Source organism: Meles meles, chromosome 17 (genome assembly GCF_922984935.1).
Source record: "Meles meles chromosome 17, mMelMel3.1 paternal haplotype, whole genome shotgun sequence".
Lineage (NCBI taxonomy): Eukaryota > Metazoa > Chordata > Mammalia > Carnivora > Mustelidae > Meles > Meles meles.
The window spans coordinates 45,833,064-45,851,437 of NC_060082.1; the positions used below are offsets into that span (position 1 = coordinate 45,833,064).

General features: G+C 51.0%; 1 protein-coding gene across 2 annotated transcripts; it reads left to right on the forward strand.

Moving 5' to 3' along the window:
* Positions 1-108: 108 nt before the first annotated feature.
* Positions 109-17,695, forward strand: TOR3A (torsin family 3 member A). Of its 2 annotated transcripts, XM_045982130.1 has the most exons (6): positions 116-605; positions 1,759-1,872; positions 2,718-2,983; positions 4,646-4,824; positions 15,256-15,380; positions 15,836-17,695. In XM_045982130.1, exons 1-6 carry the CDS (start codon positions 344-346, stop codon positions 16,084-16,086), a joined length of 1,197 nt encoding a protein of 398 aa, XP_045838086.1. In that variant the 5' UTR covers positions 116-343; the 3' UTR covers positions 16,087-17,695. The 2 variants fall into 2 exon arrangements, with proteins under 2 accessions (XP_045838087.1, XP_045838086.1); XM_045982131.1 differs by lacking the exons at positions 15,256-15,380; positions 15,836-17,695 and adding an exon at positions 5,475-5,930 and having other exon boundaries at positions 109-605.
* Positions 17,696-18,374: the final 679 nt, after the last annotated feature.

Genomic DNA, 18,374 nt, shown 5'->3' on the forward strand with positions numbered 1-18,374 from the left:
GGCCTCTATCCACCCCGCCGCCCCGGCGCCGGTTCCCGGCGACACGCTGCGAGCCGGCCCGGGGCTCATCCTCCGCCGCGGCAGGGCCTAGGCGGGGGCCTTACCGGGCCGGCCCCCGCCGGGTCCCGGGGCTGCCGAGGGGACTCTCCGGGTGGCCGCCCCTCCTCAGGCTCCCCAGAATAACGCGCGGCCGGAAGCGAGCCCCGGCGGTGGGCGGTGCCTGCGGGCGGCCCGGCGGTGCGCTCGGGCCGCCGGCCTGGGCCTCGGTACCCGCGGCGGCGCCCATCCCTCCGGCCGCGCCCGCCCGCCGCCCCGGTACCACCGAGAGCGGCGCGGGAGAGCCATGCCTCGCCTGCGCCTCCGCCTCCGCCTCCGCCTGCCGCTGCCGCTGCTACTGCTGCTGCTGCTGCTCCTGCCGCGCCCGGGCACGCCGGAACCCGGCGACGACGCGAGCCCGCCGGACGGGGCCCAGGAGCCCCTCCGCGGCCTTCGCGAGCGGCTGAGGGCGGCCGCGGCCCTCTCCAGACGGTACTGGGCGCTCCTGCGCTGCCGCGTGTGGCCCGAGGATTGTGAGCGCGCCGAGGAGGCTGGCGCGGGGCTCCTGGGTAAGAGCGGCCGCCCGGGCTCCTCCGGCTGCGCCTCGGGGCCTGGGGGTTGAGGGCGGCGGGGGCACGTGCGCCGGCCCGGGAAGCCGGGCGCCAATGAGCCGGCCGTCGGGCGGCGGCCACCAGGTAGGCGCCCTGGCTACTCGCCCTTCGTCCCCGCCCGGCCTCGGCCCAGGCGGCGGGCAGGGGTGCCTCTGGGGACCGGGCCGCATCCCCGTCCTGTACCCATAACAAGGCCATCTCCTTCCCCCGGATGCACCGGGACGGGCCCCGGGGCTTCCGAGGGGACGCGGTGGGGGTGGCTGCCTTGCCCTCGGTGCCCGTCCTTGACCCCTCCAGACAGCTCACACTTCCTTGGGTCTCCCAGTCCACCATCGAGCTGCTCTTTCCCGCCTTCTTCTGGGCTTTCAGCAGAGTCCCAGGCTGCGCACGACCCCAGTCCCTTCTCTGTTCTGCTGCTGAGAGCCCCGCACCTGTGTTCTGGTTCCCACTGGTCAGTGACAAATTCTGCGCGGGGGGTTATCTGTCACATTACTGTTATGGACCAGATGCTCTCTGAGGCTTCTTGCAGTCTGGGTCGAAAATTCTAGGTCCCTAATGCTATTCTAATGATAGTCCTACAATGGTACTGTGAACATTTTTTCACTGAAATCAAAAGATTTCGAAGCCCCAGTGTTTGGGCTTTGTTTCGTTGTGGGTTTGCTAGTGCTGGGGACGTTCAAATTGACATTTGACAAAAGAATTGAGAGGCCCTTGGGGTTTTGCTGTAATCACTTGGCTTTGGAATTCTCAGCAAGGAGGCAGAATGAGCATCACCAGCTGCTGTTGGTCTCCCTGCTAGACCGGCACGAACTCCTTGTGGGCAGCTCTGGCTTTCTTACATTTCCGGCAAAGGCGTTATGTGTTGAACAAATCGAACCTTTGCTGGAGCTGTATCCATAACAAGGCCATCGACTTCCTCCAAGCTGGGGGTGCCCCCTCCAGCTCATTCCCTGGCCTGGCACAAGCCAGGCCCATGGAAGAGCAGTGAGGAGCCGCTCTGGAGGGAGGACCAAGGACAAGAAGAACTGCTCTGCTTGGTTGCAGGGAGACTGTCTCTACCTTCCCCATGGCCCTGGGCTCTGTCCTCGTCTCACAGCTCCCTCTTTTCCAGGCTGGAGCCTTCCCCTGTTGGGCCAGCAGTACCTGGACATCCTGACCTCGTGGTACTGCAGCTTGCAGGCCTGCTGCGACAGCGGGGACTGCAGGATCTCCAACAACTTCACAGGTAGCACCTTGCATGGCCCTGAGGGGCTGGGGATCTTTGGGGAGGAGAGGCAGTCCAGGGGGAATAGCTAGGGTGCAAGGCACCCTTCATCATTCTGCCCACAGTTGACAATATAGCCTCCCTGTCTCCACCATGACTCCCAGAACCCCTCTCCACACCCTGTGATCTCGTGGCTGGAAGGAAGGAAGGCCTCACAGAGGACTTTGAACATACTAGCCACCCTCAATAAGTGTTTGCTGAACTGAAATTTATTCACGTGAGGTTGTCTCCATAAAGTACTTAGGGGTTCCCGAAATCTCTGGGTGGGAGCAATCTCTTGGGCATGGGGATGGACTTCCTCCTCCAGACAGGACTCTGCCAACCATTCTTTTTTTTTTTTTTTTAAGATTTTTAATTTATGTATTAGAAAGAGCTCTTGTGCTCATTCAAGTTCACGCACAAGTGGGGAGAGGGGCAGAGGGCGAAGCAGACTTCCCTTTGAGCAGGGAGCCCCTGGGGGCTTGGTCCGACCCTGAGATCATGACCAGAGCTGAAGGCAGATGCTTAACTGACTGAGCCACCCAGGCGCCCTCTGTCAAACGTTCTGGGGTGTCTTCAGGACCTTCAGGGTGATTCCCTTCTCTTTCTACATTCAATTTTGATTTCTCAAACTCTTCGAAATTGGCCCTTGAATCCCTTTAGGCTGCAAGGTCTGTCCAGTGGTTTCTTATTCTGAGGCCAGATAATCCCCGCTGCACCCCCTCAGCACCCCCTGTTCAGAGGTGCTCAGTCTCTCTGCCATCATTGAGCCTAGGGAGGGCCACATCTGTGCGACCTCACCATGGCTGCCTCTTTCCCCCTCCCAGGCCTGGAATCGGACCTAAGTGTGCGATTGCACGGCCAGCATCTGGCTCGGGAGCTGGTCCTGACCACGGTGAAGGGCTACTTAGAGCTGCCCCAGCCAGGCAAGGCCCTGGCCCTGTCATTCCACGGCTGGTCCGGCACAGGCAAGAACTTCGTGGCGCGGCTGCTGGCAGAGAACCTGTACCGGGATGGGCTGAGGAGCGACTGTGTCAAGACGTTCATCGCCACCCTACACTTTCCTCACCCGAAGTACATGGACCTGTACAAGGTGAGGCCAGGCAGGGCTGGGGGCCTGGGCGGGGGGGACGGGAACGAGGCTCTGACAACCTGAGCAGCAGGCTTCTGGGATGGGATGGAAGGGCTGAAATCAGCCCTTCTCTGCCAGGAGGTGGCCTCAGAGAAGCCTGGCTGTGGGCGTTGGTGGCCCTGGTGACACCATTCCACAGAGATAAGGCCCTGAGCATGTGGAGGAAAGATTGATACTCAAACACCGTGTATCTTGAGCTCTGTCTCCTTATCAGCCGCACACCGAGCTTAAACAGAGGATCCAGTGTTGGTTGTCTGTTCTTGAAGTAGTGGGAATTTTGCAGGAAAAATGGAACAGACAAAAGCAAAAACTTTATCAGAATCTCCACACACAGACACAAGCACGGTTCACATGTGCTTTCTTCGGGTTTTATGTCATTGTGATTAACGTTGGACAGAAAGTTGCAGATCCTGCTTTTTTGGGAGGGAGAATCTGAAGTAGGCTCCACGCCCAGCATGGAGCCCATCACAGGGCTCGATCTCACAACCCTGAGATCATGACCTGAGCTGCAATCGAGAGTCAGATGCTTCACAGACTGAGCCACCCAGGCGCCCATATCCTGTACCCCCCTTTTTAAGGAGGCATATCATATAAGATTTTCCATGTCTTCCCCAAATTGCCAACAAGTCGTGGGACAAAAATTGTCCTTGCCGCTCTGCTCTTGTGAGTTTCTTCCATTTAGACATGTAGTATTTCAGATAAGCCAGATGGTGAATAAAATGTCATGTCATTGCTGCATGACATCTGTCTTTGGCTTTCAGTTCTGCTTTTTGCAGTGTGTTAACCTGGGAAGATTACGTAAGGCTCCGAGGATGGAGATGGCTGAGTCAGCTGCCGCTTCAGTGCAGTGTTGGAGGGCAGAGGTGAAGTGTCCCAAGGTCTGGTGGCTGGTGCTAGTCTAACGGCTTCGCAGAAAGAACAAACCGGCTTTGTGGCAGAACTGCTGTGACTCTCTGCTTACACACACACACACACACATTAGGGAGACGGGGGCTGAGGTCAGAATCCGGGGAGGCCAGAGGTGGATGGAGGGGGGCTCTGCTGACAGACCCACCTGGTGTGGACACTGGCCCTATTCTCCTGGTGAAGCCCGCAGAGGGCTTTCGACTCTCTGGCTAGGGGTGGGGTACCCCAAGGGCCAGTTGGCTGAGTCCCAGACAGGTCCCACTCAGGTTTCTCCCCTGAGGTCTTAGTCTAGCCTGGGTACTAGTGAGCACCTGCTCCCGGGAGTTCAAGAAAGGGGACTTGGCCGCCTCTCTGGGCAGGAGAACCTGCTGTGCCTGTCTCCCTGATATTAGAGCCTGACTCCTACCCCCAGGGAGACTGACTGTTTTCTTCTGGGATGGGACCTCACCCTGGAACACAGGAAGCAGGTTGCAGGCTGGGGCCTGTTTCCAAGGCCAGGCCAGCCCTCTTCCTCTCCACAAAGCTCAGCGTGCATGAGAATCACCTAGGAAGCTCATCAGAGGTGTGGACCCTAGCCCCACCCCCAGAAGTGTGGATTGGCAGCTGGTGGGAGCCCGTGATGCATTGCAGACGCCAAAGCGCGGCCTTAGGGCTGGAGGATGAATTTGGGCCTCCCCCTGCTCCCCAGCTCCCGGCAGCTCCCTGTGTTCCGTGCAGGAGAAGCTAACAAGTGAGATCAAGGAGACACAGGAGCGCTGCCACCAGACCCTGTTCATCTTCGATGAGGCTGAAAAGCTACATCCGGGACTGCTAGAGGCCCTCGGGCCACACCTGGTGCACCAGGCCCCCAAGAACCACAGGGTCGAGTCCCCGAAAACCATCTTTCTTTTTCTCAGGTAAGGTCTGAGGAACAGTAGTCAGGAGGGCTGGAGGAGGGGAGGGAGGACTTGGCCCAGGTGCCACTTGGGCCAAGCTGGGGAGTCAGCTGATGGGGGGAGGAGAGGCTTCCACGATCCCCTGGGCCGCAGACTCTTGTCCACAAGGGAAACCAACACACACTCCAGCAGAGGAAACACAAGCCTCGCCGCTTGGGTGGTAGCAACGGTGGGGGGACTGTAGTCTCCCGGGTCCTGCCCTGATTCCACCGCTGAGGCACCTGGAAAGACTCTGCCTCCCATCCCTCACCCACCACCACCGGCACGGGTAGTGAGGAAGAGCAGCTGTCCCTCGTCTCTCCTCCCCACGCCCGTCCCTCATGGCTGTCTTAGGGTGGTGAGGCTCTCCTCGGACTCCCTAGACTACGTAGCCTCCTCGGGGAGAGACAGCTCACACGCCAGGCCTCCCCTCCTAGAAGGGCATTTTGGGGATTTGGGGTCTTTTTTATTGACCTATAATTGACAGCGTAGTTTCAGGTGTGCACCATGATTCACTCGTTGTATATACATGTATTGCGCAGTGATTGCAGTAAGTCTGGTTAACACCGTCATCATACATAAGTACACAACTTTTGTCCTGTGATGAGAACTGTGACCTGCTCCCTCGGCAGCTTTCAGGTCTGCGATGCGGTGGGAACCACGGTAGCCACGCTGTGCTCTGCGCCCGAGCCTACTCCTTCCTCACCGCCACCGCCTCTGGCAACCAGCCGTCTGTTCTCGGTATCTGTGAGCTTGGTTCGCTGCTGTTCTTGTCGCCAAGAGTCCACATATGAGTGGGATCGTACAGAATTTGTCTTTCTCTGATTTACTTCATCTCACATGATGCTGTCAGGGTTGTTGTTGCAAATGGCAAGATTTCATCGTGTTTTATGGAATTTTATGAATAATACTTGTGTGTGTGTGTGTGTGTGTAGCACATTTTCCTCATCCATCAGTGGGCACTGAGGTGGTTTCCATATTTTGGCTAATGTAAACAATGCTGCAAAGAACATGGAGACATGTATATTATCTTTTTGAGTATCTTCATTATCTTTGGATAAATCCCCAGAAGTGGAACTGCTAGATCATAGGGTAATTTTACCTTTAGCTCTCTGAGGAACCTCCATAGTGTTTCCCACAGTGGCTGCACCAAGTTAAGTTGCCACCCCAGGGCACAAGGGTTCCCTTTCCTCCAAATCCTCAGTAACATTTGGTATTTCCATTCTTTTGGTTGTAGCTGTTCTCACTCATGTGAGGTGGTATCTCATTGCGGTTTTGATTTGCATTTCCCTGATGACACTGATGTTCAGTGCTTTTTCATCTACCTGTTGGCCATCTGTATGCCTCCTTTGGAAAAACGTCTATTCGGATCCTCTACCCATTTTTAATCAGATTATTTTTTGTTATTGAGTTGTATGAGCTCTTTATATTTTTTGGATATTAACCCTTATCAGATATATGATTTGCAAATATTTTCTCCCATTCGGTAGGTTGCCTTGTCATTTCGTTGGTTTCCTTTGCTGTGCAGAACGTTTTAGGATGTAGTCCCACTTGCTTATTTTTGCTTTTGGTATCATATCCAAGAAATCATTGCCAAGACTGATGCCAGACAGCTTACTGCCTGTTTTCTTCTAAGACTTTTATGGTTTCAGGTCTCACATTTAAGACTAATCCATTTGGAGTTAATTTTTGTGTACGGTGTGAGGTAGTGGTCCAGTTTGATTATTCGATATGTGGCTGTTCAGTTTTCCCAACACCATTTATTGAAGAGACTGTCCTTTCCCCATTGTCTAGTCTTGGCTCTTTTGTCATAAACTAATTGACCGTATGTGCATGGGTTTATTTATGGGCTATTTTGTTCCACTGATCTATGTGTCTTTTTATGTCAGTACGGTACTGTGTTGATTATTGTGGTTTTGTAATATAGTTTGGAATATAACTCTCATACTGTGAGTCCCTTCTTAAAAGGGCATTAAGTTTCAAACCAACACATTTGTTGAAAAAAATTTTTTTTCCTCACTATAGAACATACCCTCCCCAATGGCCATCAAGCCACCTATCCCTCCTCCCTCCACTCTCCAGCAACCCTCAGTTTGTTTCCTGAGATTAAGAATCTCTTATAGTTTGTCTCCCTGTCTGGTTTCGTCTTGTTTCATTTTTTCCTCCCTTCCCCTATGATCCTCTGTCTTGTTTCTCAGATTCCTCATATCAGTGAGATCATATAATTGTCCTTTTCTGATTGACTTATTTCGCTTAGCATAATACCCTCTAGTTCTATCCATGTCGTTGCAAATAGCAAGATTTCAGTTTTTGATGGCTGCGCAGTATTCCTGTGTGTGTGTATGTGTATACAACATCTTCTTTATCCATTCATCTGTCAATGGACATCTGGGCTCTTTCCATAGTTTGGCAATTGTGGACATTGCTGCTACAAACATTGGGGTACAGGTGCCCCTTTGGATCACTACATTTGTATCTCTAGAGTAAATACCCAGTAGTGCAATTGCTGGGTCGTAGGGTAGTTCTATTTTCAACTTTTTGAGGAACCCCCATACTGTTTTCCAGAGTGGCTGTACCACTTGCATTCTCACCAACAGTGTAGGAGGGTTCCCCTTTCTCCGTGTCCTCACCAGCATCTGTTGTTTCCTGACTTGTTCATTTTAGCCATTCTGACTGGTGTGAAGTGGTATCTCATTGTGGTTTTGATTTGTATTTCCCTGATGCTGAGTGATGTGGAGTGCTTTTCTGTGGGTCTGTTAGCCATTTGGATGTCTTTGCAGAAATGTCTGTTCATGTCTTCTATCCATTTCTTTTTTTTTAGGATTTTATTTATTTATTTGACACAGATCACAAGTAGACAGAGAGGCAGGCAGAGAGAGAGGGGGAAGTAGGCTCCCCACTGAGCAGAAAGCCCAATGTGGGGGTCAATCCCAGGACCCTGAGATCATGACCTGAGCTGAAGGCAGAGGCTTAACCCAGTGAGCCCCCTGCGGGCCCCTACCCATTTCTTGATTGTATTATTTGTTCTTTGGGTGTTGAGTTTGGTAAGTTCTTTATAGATTTTGGATACTAGCCCTTTATCTGACATGTCATTTGCAAATATCTTCTCCCATTCTGTTGGTTGTCTTTGGGTTTGGTTGACTGTTTCCTTTGCTGTACAAAAACTTTTGATCTTGATGAAGTCCCAGTAGTTCATTTTTGCCCTTGCTTCCCTTGCCTTTGGCGATGTTTCGAGGAAGAAGTTGCTGCAGCTGAGGTCGAAGAGGTTGCTGCCTGTGTTCTCCTCAAGGATTTTTATTTTGATGGATTCTGATTTTGATTTTGATGGATTCCTGTCTCAAATTGAGGTCTTCCATCCATTCTGAGTCTATTTTTGTGTGTGATGTAAGGAAATGGTCCAGTTTCATTTTTCTGCATGTGTCTGTCCAATCTTCACAACACAATTTGTTGAAGAGACTCTCTTTTTTCCATTGGACATTCTTTCCTGCTTTGTCGAAGATTAGTTGACCATAGAGTTGAGGGTCCATTTCTGAGCTCTCTGTTCTGTTCCATTGATCTATGTGTCTGTTTTTGTGCCAGTATGATACTGTCTTGATGATAACGGCTTTGTAATTGAAATCTGGAATTGTGATGCCACCAACTTTTTCTTTTTCAACATTCCTCTGGCTATTCAGGATCTTTTCTGGTTCCATACGAATTTTAGGATTAGTTACTCCATTTCTTTGAAAAAAATTGGTGGCATTTTGATAGGGATTGCATTAAATATGTAGATTACTTTAGGTAGCATAGACATTTGCACAATATTTCTTATTCTAATCCATGAGCATGGAATGTTTTTCCATTTCTTTGTGTCTTCCTTAATTTCTTTCATGAGTATTTTAGTTTTCTGAGTACAGATTCTTTGCCTTTTTGGTTAGATTTATTCCTAGGTAGCTTATGGCTCTGGATGCAACTGTAAATGGGGTCGGCTGTTTAATTTCTCTACTGTCTTGGTGGTGGTGTATAGAAATGCAACTGATTTCTGTGCATTGGTTTTATATCCTGACACTTAATTCCTGTATGAGTTCTAGCAGTTTTAGAGTGGAGTCTTTTGGGTTTTCCACATAAAGTATCATATCATCTGCGAAGAGTGAGAGTTTGACTTCTTTGCCAATTCAGATGCTTTTTGTTTCTTTTTGTTGTCTGATTGCTGAGGCTAGGACTTCTAGTACTATGTGGAATAACAGTGGTAATAGTGGACAGCCCTGCCGTGTTTCTGACCACAGGGGGAAAGCTCTCAGTTTTTCCCCACTGAGAATGATACTCACTGTGTGGGTTTTTCATAGATGGCTTTTATGATATTGAGATATGTATCCTCTATCCCTACACTGTGAAAAGTTTTGATCAAGAAAGGATGCTGTGGCGCCTGGGTGGCTCAGTGGGCTAAAGCCTCTGCCTTCGGCTCAGGTCATGATCTCAGGGTCCTGGGATCAAGCCCCGCGTCGGGCTCCCTGCTCGGCAGGGAGCCTGCTTCCCTTCCTCTCTCTCTCTGCCTGGCTCTCTGCCTACTTGTGATCTCTGTCAAATAAATAAAATCTTAAAAAAAAAAAAAAGATGAGAAAAGAAAGGATGCTGTACTTTGTCAAATGCTTTTTCAGCATCTATTAAGAGTATTATATGGTTCTTGTTCATTCTTTTATTAATGTATTGTATCACATTGATTGATTTGTGGATGTTGAACCAACGTTGCAACCCAGGAATAAATCCCACTTGGTCATGGTGAATAATCCTTTTAATGTACTGTTGGATCTTCTCGGATAGTATTTGGTGAGAATTTTTGCATCCATGTTCATCAGGGATATTGGTCTGTAATTCCCTTTTTTGATGAGGTCTTTGTCTGGCTTTGGGATCAAGGTCATGCTACCTCATAAAATGAGTTTGGAAGTTTTCCTTCCATTTCTATTTTTTGTAACAGTTTCAGGAGAATAGGTATGAATTCTTCTTTAAATGTTTGGTAGAATTCCCCTGGGAAGCCTTCTGGCCCAAGGCTCTTGTTGGGAGATTTTTGATTACTGCTTCAATTTCCTTGCCCGTTATGGGTCTGTTCAGGTTTTCTATTTCTTCCTGGTTCAGTTTTGATAGTTTATACATCTCTAGGAATGCATCCATTTCTTCCTGGTTGTCATATTTGCTGGTGTATAGTTGCTCATAATATGTTCTTATAATTATTTGTATTTCCTTGTTGTTGGTTGTGATATCTCCTCTTTCACTCATGATTTTATTAATTGGGTCCTTTCTTTTTTCTTTTTGTTAAGTCTGGCCAGGGGTTTATCAATCTTATTAATTCTTTCAAAGAACCAGCTCCTACTTTTATTGATCTGTTCTACTGTTCTTTTGGTTTCCATTTCATTGACTTCTGCTCTGATCTTTATTATATCTCTTCTTCGGTTGGGTTTAGGTTTTATTTGGTGTTCTTTCTACAGCTTCCTTAGGTGTAGAGTTAGGTTGTATATTTGTTTCTTGAGAAAGGCTTGTATTGCTATATACTTTCCTCTTAGGACTGCTTTTGCTGCATCCCAAAGATTTTGAACAGCTGTGTTTTCATTTTCATTTGTTTCCATGATTTTTTTTTTTAATTCTTCTTTAATTCCCTGGTTGACCCATCCATAGCAGATTCTTGCTGTGCTGCTCCTCCTGGAGGAGGAAGGTGAGTCTCCCTAGATCTGCTACTTGTTGACTGTGCCTTGGATCATTTTGATGGTAACCCCGAGCTGAGAGCTCACTCCTAGGCTCCATCTCGGCAGCCAGCTTCTCTGCTCCTATACCTGGGAGCTCTGTCACACTCGGACACCCCTGGTGTTTTAATGACCCCACAAGTCCTGAGACCACACTGTCCCTAAGAGGGCTTCATCCCCGCTTAGCCTCTGGAGCAACATCCTTCAATGGAGCCAACTTCTAAAAGTTCCGATTTTGTGCTCCACTGCTCTGCTGCTTGCCGGGAGCTGGCCCCTTGCCACCGTGGTCTACCTTCCCATGTATCATCTTGGATTCACTTCTCCGCATGTCCTACCTTCCAGAAAGTGTTTACTTTTCTCTTCCTAGAATTGCTGCTCTTTTTCTCTTCCATCTCCTGTTGAGTTTGTAGGTGTTCAGAATGGCTTGCAACTATCTAGCTGGCTTCCTGGGACCCGAAGAAATTTAGGTCTCCTACTCCTCCACCGTCATCACATTTATTTAAAATTAAGTACAAACTATCCTTGAAAATTCCCAAGGTAGACCCAGTTGGAGGATGGCATCCCACTAAGTCCAAAATGGCCTGTTCTTTGTCCAGCCTTGGAAGGTCTGTTTCTTCTCTGATCATGAGAGGAAGTCACTGGCTCGAAGTTTAGGGTATGATGTGTTGAATGAAAAGCTCACGCTTTCACACCTGTGCTGAGATGCACCCTGATCATGCAGGACTCCTCCCTTAGCCATTATATGTTACCTGTTTTGTTTGCCTGTATGCTCTGGAAGTGGCTTTGTAAAGAATGACTTGAGAAATCAGCTTGTCCAATCCTATCTTTGTGGCGGCTCCAACTGGGATAGTCCTGACCAACATCTGTTAGAGGTCAAGTTTGGGTTCCTGTTGGCTCAGCCTGAAATGCTTCACAAGCAAGTTCTTGCACTCAGAGTGGAAGGGTTACCCATTGCTCCCTCCCCCTCAAAGTGCTTATCCTTCTCCACAGGCCTGTATATGCCAGCTAGGGGCTTTCATTCAGTTTTGTGTGCACCTTGTGAAGGTAGAGAAATAGGGAATCTGGATTTCCATCCAGCTGGAATGTGTCAAGGTGCCAGGTGTGGAGGCAGAGCATGTGTCACTGTGGACCCACAAGACGAAACCAGTGAAACTAGGCCTGTTGGGATTTCAGTGTGGTGACGGCAAGCCCTTCCTGTTCTATGCTTAAGGCTTATGGGACTCAACTGTGCACTGTGGAGGGTGCAGTGCTGGGGGCAGGGGGCGGTGCGCCCAAGGGGATTTTATTTATTTTTTAAAAAAAATATTTGAGAGAGAGTGAGAGAGAGCATGAGCATGCTCAGGGACAAAGGGAGAAACAGGCTTCCTACTGAGAGGTTGCCCAACACCAGCTCCAAGACCATGATCTGAGCCAAAGGCAGACGTTTAACTGACTGAGCCCCCCAGGCACCCCCCTCCCCAAAGGTGATTTATAAAAGAAAAGCAGAGAGAGAATCTGACCTTTCCCTGACTTGAGCTGTGATGCCAACTTGCTGCTCTTCATGCTCAGTTCTCAGCTTGGAAAGCCCTCAACTCTTGCCAGGACCAGCATTTCCTAATGCGACCCAGGTGAACTTGTCCTCTCGGAGCAAACATTTGCCTTTGTACTATTTTGGTCATTGACCTGCGGGCATTGCCCTAGTCCCCTCTAGCCCTACCCTTTCCCCCGGTGACCTGGCCTCTGTGCACTGTCTGAAGCCAGGCAGTCACCAGGGAACAGACATGAGGCTGGGGTGGTGGCTGGGCCTGGGGAGAGAGCTGCTGGGGGGGAAGCCGCCCCATGGGGCCCACACTTGCTAGGGATGGAGAGACTGTGCCAGCCCTCCAGGAGGGACCCCCTGGGGAGGACGCACACCTGTGACAGGGCCCACGAGGACATGGTGTCCAGTTCTGGTGGCTTCGGGGCAGGCCTGGACCCGGCCTAGGAGAGTCAGTGGAGTTTGACAGGCCTGGGTGCCCCCCACCCAGAGTCCTCAGGCTGGCCAGGCTGACTGGGCAGCTCCACACCAGCCTCACCCCTGCCCCCATGTGTCCAGAAAGCAGCACTTTTAAACCCTGAAGGTTTCCAGGTACAGACCTTCCTCAGTTTGCAGTGGGATTGTGGCCCAATGAGCTCATTGTAAGTTGAAAATGTATTTAACACACCTAGCCTACCAAACATTACGCTCAGCCTAGCCTACTTTAAAGGTGCTCACAACATACACATTAGCCTGCAGGTGGGCAAAATCCTCCAACACAAACAAAGCCTGTCTTCTAACCAAGTGTTGACTGTCTCATGTAATTGGCTGAAAGCCCCACGGACAGAAACAGCGTGGTTGTGCAGGTGTCACTTGCCAGCCCCTGTGATTGTGTGGCTGCTGCCCGGCATCACAAGTCAGGATCGTACCGTGTGCATCGCTAGTCCAGGAGAAGATGGAAATTCAAAGTGAGATTTCTTCTGAATGCTTACTGCTTTTGCACCCTTGTCAAGTAGAACATTCCTAAGTTGGGGACTGTCTGTATCCTAGGGATGGGCTGGGAAGACTGTATTTGAGTCTCTGGATTTGATGCCTCGGTGGCCTCACCCATGTGCTGAGTGCTTTGTGTTTGAAAGGAAAGCAGGGCTGATTCAAACCGTTGGTGAGAACAAGGCCAGCAGTTTAATCCTGAGAGAACTCCTAACCTGTTGCTTGCACTGAGGTGCGAGGGGCGTCGCAGTCTCCCGTGCCGGCATTAGTCGGAGTGGGGGAGTCCTGGGCGCCAGGCTTGAGGGCCTCCACTAACACAGAGGACTTTCACCTGTCCCTACCATTCTAGAAGGTGTTCCTGGAATAGGGTCGTGGAACTCTGGAGATCAGAGCTCTGTCCTCAGTGAATCAGTACGGTGAAAGGGTGATTGATGTCTGTTCTCTTCCGGCTGTTGTCAGGGAAAGAGGAGGAAGGACGTGGAACAATTAAAAGAATATGAATGTAAATTGTTCATGGAATCAAAGGTCCTGTAGAAATGTGTATTTGTTGACCAATGAACCTACGGTGACGTAAGGGGGCAATCTGAAATTGGTCCAATTTTCTTGTTTTACAAATGACATAGGCTGAGAGATTAGTAACGGAGTGTTTACATCTCTTCTTTAAGAAAGAAGGGTTGGGGTTTAAGAGTTCTGGAGCAGCCTTTGAAGTCCCCTTTGGAGTTTTAGGACTAAGGGCTGGGAGGAGGACCTGTTGTCCTGGCCCAGAGCCAGGGGACAGGCTGGGCTCCACAGGGACCTTCAGACCCCTCAGCAGCCGCGGACCTGGGACGATGTGGAGAACAGAGGTGCTCCAGGAAGGCCCCAGCTCTCAAACAGAGCAATCCTGGGGCCAGAGGGACAATCCTGAGGAGCTGAAGACTAGGGCAGGTGAACAGTGAGGGGCCCAGTGTCTGTCTGAGATAAAAGCCGTCCATGACAAAGAGAAAGAAGACATGGGCTGTGGGACAAAACAAGAGAAATTGAGGAGAGAGATGGAAACGGTGTAGACAAATGTGCAGACACAGCAATTCGTTAAATAATGTTTACTGAGCAGCAAGCATAGCAGTCCCTGCTCCAGGGACGGATAAGTGCCCCCCGCCCCCACTCTTCTCCCTGGCTGCCTGCCCTCCAGCCAACCCGTGTCCACCTCCCCTTGCCCATGGGGAATGCAGGGTGGGGCAACCCCTCGGCAGGGGACAGTTCTTGCCTCCGCTGACAGAATCGTGGCCGCTTACAGCGTGTGCAGAGAGGACCTGGCTAGGCCTTCCTAGCCTGTCCCTACCATTCCCTTCTCCTGCATTCACACCACTTGTCAGCAGCTGGGGGACAGCGAGCAGCTCCCGACAGATGCTTGTGTGTTTTGGTGACTTCCTTTCCCTCACTTCTCTCATCCATCAGTCACAGGGGCCTGGCATTTGGGCCTCCTAAACTAATTCTTCAGTCCTTCTCTCTACCTCTAAACATGGACTGCTGCAGAAAGCTCCCGCCTTGCTTTCTGTAACAATACCCTGCCTCTTCAATCCAACCTCTGTGGCTCTAGAATGACCTTCTTAGGAGGTAAAGCAAATCAGGTAACCCACCACCCTACACTCCCCCGTTCATACCCCTTCAGTGGTTCTCTCCGGTTTATAAGCTAACTTCTGTGTGTGCGGCAGACGGTAGCCTCCACCTCCCTTCGGGGCTCTGCTGCTCCCGGCCCTGAAACAAGCCCTCTGGTCATCCAGGCTGGGACACACACGCTGCCTGGTCTGGAGATCACTGGCCGGTCTGCTTGCACTCAGAAGCCTCATCCTCCTTTTTTTTTTTTTTTTTTTCTCATCCTCCCTCTTAAGTCATCGCCCTGGGCCTTAGGTGCTCCTCCCTTAGCACCTGCCACTCAGTCTGGAGTCACAAGCCTCCCCTTCCCTACAGAGGTCAAGGGAAAGCCCCACATCATCCCATCGCTGTGCGCCCTGCCCGAGTGGGCTGTGAGTGTGTCAAAAGGGAGTGAGGCAGGAAGACAGTGTCTTCTGTGTGACTTTGGGTTGTGACAAGATCTCCTAGAAGAGGAGAAGCCCCTTGACCTCCATTCTTCCAGTCACCAATGCACAGCCTCAGTGGTCTGTATAGCTAAATATAAAAAGAATAAAATGGAAAAAAAAAAAAAATGTGTTCACAAGCTCTTGTTTCTTTCAGTAACCTTGGAGGCAATACCATCAATGCAGCTGTCCTGAATCTGCTTCAGGCCGGAGGGACCCGGGAAGAAATCAAGCTGGACCAGCTGGCGCCCCAGCTCCAGGCCGAGATTGCAGAGTCCACGGGTAAGTGGCTCCCAGCCTCTGGGGACGGCTTGGGGGGTGGGGTGGCCTCTGGGCTAGGATGTGGGCTCCTGAGTGGGACAAGGCCCAGAGGACAGACCTCACAACACCTGTCAGCTCCAGCCAGACACAAGAGACGGTCTAACAAAGCTAAACTCCTTTTTCTGAGAAGGCTTTGACAGTAGTTGCCCCAGCCCTGGAAACCCAAGCAGCGGCCCTTGAGCAAGAGCGTCTGTGAGCTCAGTGGTTCGCGCCTCCAGCTGCCTCCTGCGTTCTGCTGTGAAACAAAACCATAAACCTGAATGCAGTATTTGGAGTTAGCGGGGCACGCTTTCCCTCAAAGGAGACGTGGCTCTGTAGTTCCTGACATGAGCTTTAGGGTTGGGGACGGACACCTTAAAACTCCAGCTGGGGTCAGCCCCAGGGTGGGCACCACGTAACTCTGGTCTCCATTTCAGACACTGGCTTTGGCCACAGCTGTCTTGTCAAGGAAAACCTGATTGACTTCTTCATCCCCTTCCTGCCACTGGAGTACCGCCACGTGAGGCTGTGCGCACGCGACGCCTTCCTGAGCCAGGGACTCCCGTACACAGAAGCAGCCCTGGACCAAATTGCCAAGATGATGGTGTATCTCCCCAAGGAGGAGCAGCTCTTCTCTTCTCAGGGATGCAAATCTATTTCTCAGAGAATTAACTACTTCCTCCCTTGAGGGCCAGAGGAGGACTTCCTGCAACTGCCTGCCTTTCACCAATGGGACCCTGGGGTGGGTCAGGGCACGGTGTGGGACTCTAAGGGCAGGAGGGGTAGGCTGGCCTCCAGCCATCCCGGACACACAAAGCATGTGTGAAAAGGAAGGCCTTAAATCAGAAACAGAGCCAACACTTTTTATCACTTGGTGCCTTAAAGAGCCACATTCCAAAACGTGGGCCAGGTGGTTGGAGAAAGCCACAGGCCAGACTGAGTCCCAAGGCCTCGCTTGCATCTCCACTCTTGTCTGCAGATGCCTGGACTTGGGCGTCAGGCTGGAGCTCACCGGGTCCTCCCTGACAGGGAAGGGAGAATCAAGTCCTGCTTAGCAGCTGCCGGGCTGCACCTCAGGTGTGCAGGCTGAGGCTTAGCTTTCAAGTTGTTCCCAGAGGGAAGCTGAGCAGCTTCTGTCTGTGAGCAGATCAGCAGAGAGCCTCAGGCTGAAGGAAAAGTACACAGAGGAATAATTTTTTATAATATATATGATGTCAGTGGAGGTTAATACTTGCTCTCTTAGATTTAAAAGAAAAATTTAAGTAAGGGGCTTTGACATGGCTGTGTCCTGTGTAAAGATTAAAAGTTTGTATTTTTCTAAAACGCTCGGCCTGCTTTCTTACTGAGATCTGGTCATCATGCTCACTCACCCAAACTCCAAGAGCGGGCGGCAGATGCTGACGGACAGGGTGACCCCCGCTCTGCCAGGTCACTTCCCATGGCCTCACGCAGCGGCCAAGCTATTACTTCAGCCTCTTACTGAAGAGCCTCTCACGGTATCGTGCTCCTGTACGTGGAAACGCCACTCCAGGCTCCCGGCTGTAAAAAGTCTTCATTTTTGAGGTTAGAATGGCCATGTATAAATGCGAACATTGTGTTTCTAGACACAGGGGATGTGCGTTGTGTCTTTTCCCTGCTCTTGGTTCTTTTGCTTTTCTGGAATCGCACACAGGTCTTTCTCTTACTTTTGTCATCACCTCAAGTATCCCCTTATTTAAAGCCCTCCCCAACCCTCTTCCGTTTAGCCCTGGAAAAACAAAGCTTCAGGCTCTCTCCCATTGAGCACTTGACTGCACTCATTTACACACCGTCTCAAAGTCAGGGAGTACCAGCAGCCTGAGCCACATTACCTTCTCAGTGTGCAAACAGCTGAAGGGACTTCTCACTAACCACGGGACAAATGCTCGGCTTCACTGCACAATAACACGGGCTGGGTGTGTGGGGGAGAGGCAGTGTTAGCCCCTGGCTATGGGTGTCTCAGTCTAGACTGTTTTGGGAAGAAGATGCAGCCCCCCCGATCCTGTTACAACCCCTGCTCCACACTCTGTAAATACGATTTTTTAAATATTTTTTTTGCAAGACAGCATGCAGGAGACGGGGTGGTAGACAGAGAGGGAGAAGCAGGCTCCCTGTTGAGCAGAGAGCCGGCCCAAGACCCAATCCAAAGACAAATCCAGGAGCCTGAGATCGTGACCCGAGCTGAAGGCAGACGTTCCACTGACTGGGCCAGCCAGGCGCCCCGTACGTGGACACTTTACAAGGTACACTTTCTCTCTCAGTCTCAGAGCCACACACCGCTGCCATCCTCTAGCACGGGCTTAGCACAGCTGACGGCGTCAACAGAGGGTGTGACCTGCTTGCACGTGAGGGACGGAGGCAGGCAGCAGGACGCAGTGGCCTCACACACTCCCCTGGTGCTCAGCCGCTTAGCGCTGTGAGCCCACAGAAGGCCACAGACCACCGCTGAACCTTGCTTTCTGCCTCTGTCCCTGCACTTCCCTCACAGAGCTGCTGTGAGGATCAAACAAATCCATCTTTATAAAGTGCTCAGGACACAGAGCTTTGGTGTCTAGTAAAGGACAATCTAATAAAACTGCTGTCAGTTGGCACCATACTCCAAGCCAAGGCAGGGCCTCCCCCCGGCCCCCGGCCCCACTGGTCCGCACAACCCCAGCTGAAGTCTGCTGTCCTGAGGACCTCCCACGGGCCCCGCATGCCCTGTGCTGAGCACTTCATAGCCATTTCTTCATGTCATCGTTAACGCTGACTTTGGTGACGAGAAAATCGAGGCTCTGAGAGGTAAAAGATAGTGCACGAAGTCACAGAGCTAGTCAGTGGGCTGGAGGGGCTCAACCCAGGCAGTCTGCCTCCAGCTCCCGCGCTTTCATGACTTGTTCCTACAACAGATTTCCTTGGCTGTGTGGGATGTTACAAATAATACAAAAGAGGAAGAAAATCAAAATGCAAGGTTCTCCT

Coding starts and splice junctions, on each gene's coding strand:
- TOR3A (XM_045982130.1), top strand. CDS start 344: ATGCCTCGCCTGCGCCTCCGCCTCCGCCTCCGCCTGCCGCTGCCGCTG. Junction 1,873..2,717: donor GATCTCCAACAACTTCACAG/GTAGCACCTTGC, acceptor TCCCCCTCCCAG/GCCTGGAATCGGACCTAAGT. Junction 4,825..15,255: donor ACCATCTTTCTTTTTCTCAG/GTAAGGTCTGAG, acceptor TGTTTCTTTCAG/TAACCTTGGAGGCAATACCA.